Source organism: Hordeum vulgare, chromosome 2H, assembly GCF_904849725.1.
Source record: "Hordeum vulgare subsp. vulgare chromosome 2H, MorexV3_pseudomolecules_assembly, whole genome shotgun sequence".
NCBI classification, from domain to species: Eukaryota; Viridiplantae; Streptophyta; class Magnoliopsida; order Poales; family Poaceae; genus Hordeum; species Hordeum vulgare.
Window position 1 is genome coordinate 622,033,474 of NC_058519.1, and position 5,038 is coordinate 622,038,511.

Consider the following 5,038-nt stretch of genomic DNA (forward strand, 5'->3'; position numbering starts at 1 on the left):
TGGGCGAAGCCCCTCTCCCCAACCACTTCAGTCAAAGGGGATGGGCCTCCTTGGGGCGCAGGCCAGCCCAACTGGGGTGGCAAGGCACCCAAGTGGGGGGGCACCCTAACCCTAGCCGCCGCCCCTCCTCCCTTGGTTGCCAGCCCCTAGGGGGTAACCTTAGGGCGCCCTCCCCTCTCTCTTCCTCCTATATATAGACTTCCTCTTATATATAGAGAGGTAGGCACTAGTAGGAAAAACCTTATAGACAGTCACTTACTAGTAGCGTTGGTTTTTACCACATGCTACTGGTACTTACTAGTAGCGCTAATTTTTATCACTTGCTACTGCTAAGTTGATAGTAGTAGCGCGCAGTATAAACCCACGGTACTACTAAGTGGTGTTCACTCTACCCCCGGGGACAAGCCATACTAGTAGCACGGGTTATAAAACAAGCGCTACTGCTAAGTTGATAGTAGTAGCGTGGGTTTTCACCACTCGCTACTACTACTTACTAGTAGCGCGGGATTTAATAAAAGCGCTACTACTAAGTGGTCTTCATTACACGGGGTATAAAATCCCCATCTCCTCTCCCAAATCCCTCCTCTCTCATGTCACTCTCCCCCTCTCTCCGTAGGCTCTCTCACAGGGCTCCTGCCCATTCGCGCATCCTCCATGGTGCTGAAAGAGGAAGCCGCCACGCGTCGCCGGCGTCCAGGACCTCACCGGTCTTCCCCTGCTGGAGCACCTCGCCACCGGCTACCAACCCCGATGCTCCCTCCATCTCCTTCCTCTCTACCTCGTTTCTCCTTATCTATCTCTCCCTCCGGTTTGACTCACCCTCCTATGTCCGTGCTCGTGCAGGTCATCGACATGGATGATCCGGAGCTCTTTACCTTGGTCGAGAAGAGTAGCCCCACAACGCCGCCTTGCTCTGCCCTAGATCCGGGACCTATCCAGCAGCCGCCATCAGATCTGGTCTATCGCTGCGAGTCCACCCTTTTCACTGAGCAAGTGAGCATCCTGTTTATATTGAATTTGTGTTTATGCACCCTTTTCGCTGCAAACATAGTGGTACTCAATGTACCTTACACCCATAATGTTGCGAATAAAATTGTATTGCCGGAATAGTTTCTTATCCTATCGTGTAAATTGCTTACAACGCCTGTTCCAAACAGTCAATTTGGGGTGTAGTTCGTTTGGCACAATAATCCATCCTGTTCTGTTGGATTGGTAGGGTACTTCAGTCCAACAATGCAGTTTCTGCAAGGCATGGTCATTCTTTAAAGCATCCATAGAACTGGAAGGGCGACTGAATTCCTTGAAAGAGACATGAAGTAGGGTGGGTAATCCATAATGCCCAGTTAAGAATTAAGAGATGCATGGATTACTAATATTCCCTCGTTCCTAAATATAAGTCTTTTTAAATATTTCACTAAAAGACTATATACGGAGTAAAATGAACGGAAGGAGTAGTATTCATGAAGCATTCCATCTGGAAACAATGCTTTGGACGAATGTTTATGATAATCAAGACCTTGAAAGGTAGCACCTTCTTTTGATGTCATCCATTCAAAGCCTGGTCACAAGAATCTACAAGTGCGCGATATAAGATATGATAAACATATTCTTCTACTTGTTGTACAGAACAGAAACAAGTGAATATGAGCTGAAAATGGTTATCCAAATCAGGAAGCAGACATGGACGGCAAGGAGCCACTAATTTGGCCGAGCAGAATCAGTAATCATTAACATACATCGAGGTGCTCTAGCTGCTAATTTTACCCCAAAATCCATGGACAGGATGCACTCCAAGCATTGAGCCATGTGATACGCGTGCAGCAAAGAGGGGAAAGGACAATCCCGGAACGAGGCCAACCACAAACAGAGGACGGCAGACCTACCACACATGAGAACGGCAAAGTTTGGAGGTGAAATCATAGCATACCAATACCATGCTTGCACGACGGATCAGGTAAAGAACCGGTACTGGCACTGGTACACACAATCATCACATACTTGAAGGTTCCAATTCAATCGCATCACTCAACAACAATAGGACGATAATCGTCATCAGCAAAGGAAGAGAAAAAGAAACGAAAAAACCTCAATTTGTCCTAGTAGCAAAAATTTGGCGGCGCGTTGGCCGCCAATCGCCGAATTAATAGGGTAGCAGCTCGCTCGCATCTCCCCGCGAATCGCACGAAGAGAAAGAATCCCCCGAGGAACAGGGGGGTTTCAGCGGTGCGCCGTGACGAGCGTCTCGATGAAGCGCAGGCCGTCGAACCGCGGCGCGAACTTGTCGTCCGTGACGCCGCTCCCCGCGCTCGACGACGGGGGTTCCTGCGGATAAGCAGCGCGTAAGAAGAGAGCGTCTCAAGAACAAGAAGCCGTCCGCCGTGCCCGTGATCCCAAATCGAGGACCGGGGAAAGGGGATTCTTTGGGGGAGGGAGGGAGGGGAAGGTTGGGGGAGAAGGCGGGCGAGGGAGGAGGCCGTGATCCGTACCCGCTGGCGGAGGAGGAAGTCGTCGCATCTGCCGACGGCGACGGCGGCGGCGGGGTCCGTCGGGGCGCAGTCGCAGGCGAGGAGCTCGGCGCCGGAGGCCACGGCGACGGCGGCCGCGGAGGCGACGGCGGCTGCGACGCCCCACATCATCGTCGATCCAGCGGCCGCTTTCCTCTCCCCTCCTCCTCGTCCGGCGGCTGGCTGGTGGGGACGAGGCGCGGAGGCTGGAAATTCCTTGCGTGGGCAGGTCGGGCTGGAATGGAGGTGGCGGACGGCTAGCCGCGTATTTTTTTATAGTCTACACGCTCTACCGGACTTGAGCGCGGAATTTAACGGGATTGAAATGTTGGAGGAGCCGTGTCCTGGCGGGCCGGGCGTGAAACTCGCCGGCGAATGGGCCCGCCCGATGGAGGGAGCACGAGATGCGTTCAGCTGGTCCTTCGCACTGAACAAACGCGCAGCACCGAGTCAGAGACGGAGACCAAACGCTGGTCAGCGATGAGCCAGGGGCAAAGTCAGACGACGCGGCGTCGCTACGCCGAGGGAGCAAAATCATTCTTGTTTTGGCCCTCTTTGATTTGCTGTATTCTTAAAATGCAGGAATAGAAAAAAATAGAATTTAAATGACATGTACATTCGAATCATATAGGATTAGCATGGAATGTGTGATGTCATTGAAAAAACAAAAGAGTTGAAAAAAAGCTGGACCGGATGCTAGATTTCCAATAAATCAAACGACAAACGTCGAAAAGGTTGGGCTGGATCCAGCAGCCACACTTGGTTTCATAGGACTCAACGATGTGAATCAAATGACAAACGTACGGAAAGATCCTATGAATTCCAACCCTTCGAAATCCCATGGAATTCCTTTGGATCAAACGAGCCCTTAAAGTCTAGAAATATTTGAACACGCTATGAAAGTTCTTCATAATCAAGTCTTCTTTTTTTCTGACTTCATCTGCTCATCGTGATGTTTTGCATTGCATGGAAACATCACGGCTATGGATGTCATGGCTCATGGCGTTTCATCCTACACATAAACGTTCAGGCTTTTGGCGGAAGCGTCATAGACCATGACGTCTTCAGAGTTACACAAACCCCACGGTGGGAGGCGTCTCAAAACTCGTAAAATAATTTTTTAAATAGGATCAAATCATGCTGAACTTTTATCCAAAGGTCAAAAAAATGATTTTGGCAACGCCGAGGCGTGGCAAAGGGTCGACGAATCCGAGAGATGGTAGTATGTGTGGGGTTGAGAGGAGGCGGATCTTACAACATGAGGAGGCACTACAGCGATGTTAGCCGTGGTTGATAGAGGGTGGTGATGGACGAGTCGACAAAAACATGACGGAGGGCAACAAATACAGAGAAAATAGAATGGACAATAGCATGCCATTAGGGCTTCTCCAACGCTATCCCCTAAAACGAACATAGTATCCATCTGTGGATGCGTTCGGCTCTATCCATCAAATGTTCATACACATTTCAAACGGAATTTGTACAAACTGGACATATTTGATGCATACTTTACATAACACAACAGTTAACCTAGTTAATCTACGCTTCGTGAGACATTCACGTCCATGTACCACATCCCATGCCTCGTCGGACGTGGACACGTCTGTGTCCCATGTCCTACTCTTCACCGGAGTTTGTCGCCTAGTCAATGACTTTGCCGGTGCAGGTGAGGTCGAGGAACAACCCGGACAACTCCGCCTCCAAGTCATTACGGGCCAACACGAACGTGGCGCCGCTAATGATGGTGGCCGCAACATCTGACCGGCAATCACTAGCATCGTGTCCACTACAATCGCGTTGTAGCCGGCGCGGTCCTGTGCACTGAGGGTGCATAATCACCTTCCATACCGGGTGGCACGAGCGCTATGCACAGTCTCAAAGAGAGCCTGCTGATGGTCGATGAAGGAAAAAGTCCTTAGTGACCATGGCCATTACGACGTCCCCTCTCGTCGTAGATCCCCCCTGCCAGCCATTGATGCACAAGGAGGTCGAGGTTGAAGCATTGATCCTCCTCGGACCTTCGGTATGCCAACACCGGAGATGCGGTCAGTAGAAGATATTGATGACGTGGAGGAGCGGTCCCCCCTCCTCCTTCTTCCTCCTTGGCCTTGACCCTAAATAGGGGAAGGTTTTCCTCTCTGGTTCTTGGACGGCATGGCCCCCGAGTGACAGGAGCCCCTCTTGATTGGACCTCTCTCTGTTTTCTCCTTTGTTTCACGATCTGGATTTGTGACCGAATACCATTTTTTTATAGCCGGAGACCCATAACCCCGATCGGGCTAAAAATTTAACACGTTTTTTCGGATATAAGCTTCCTTGTGCCCGAAGGATAGCTCAAACTGGCCTCTGAGGAGGCCACAAGCCTGTCTGGTACACCCTAGGGCATGGGGCATGCCCCTTGAGCTTGTGGGGCCCTCCCCCCCCCTGTTGATTCTCGCGCCAAAAATTCTCATATAGGAGTATTTTCATAAAAAATAACCATAACTTTTTGTCGTGTTTGGACTTTATTTGATATGGATTTTTTACGAAATACA

General features: G+C 50.4%; 1 protein-coding gene across 1 annotated transcript; it reads right to left on the reverse strand.

Moving 5' to 3' along the window:
• Positions 1 to 1,990: 1,990 nt before the first annotated feature.
• Positions 1,991 to 2,783, reverse strand: LOC123427962. Its single transcript, XM_045112108.1, has 2 exons — positions 2,487 to 2,783; positions 1,991 to 2,322 (listed from the first exon to the last, which is right to left on the reverse strand). Exons 1-2 carry the CDS (start codon positions 2,634 to 2,636, stop codon positions 2,218 to 2,220), a joined length of 255 nt encoding a protein of 84 aa, XP_044968043.1. The 5' UTR covers positions 2,637 to 2,783; the 3' UTR covers positions 1,991 to 2,217.
• Between the last annotated feature and the right edge of the window lie 2,255 nt (positions 2,784 to 5,038).

What these genes read in the sequence shown, in the direction of transcription:
- LOC123427962 (XM_045112108.1), bottom strand. Translation starts at nt 2,636, where the DNA reads ATGATGTGGGGCGTCGCAGCCGCCGTCGCCTCCGCGGCCGCCGTCGCC. An exon ending in ACTTCCTCCTCCGCCAGCGG is followed by an intron (nt 2,323 to 2,486) that starts GTACGGATCACG and finishes GCTTATCCGCAG; the next exon opens with GAACCCCCGTCGTCGAGCGC.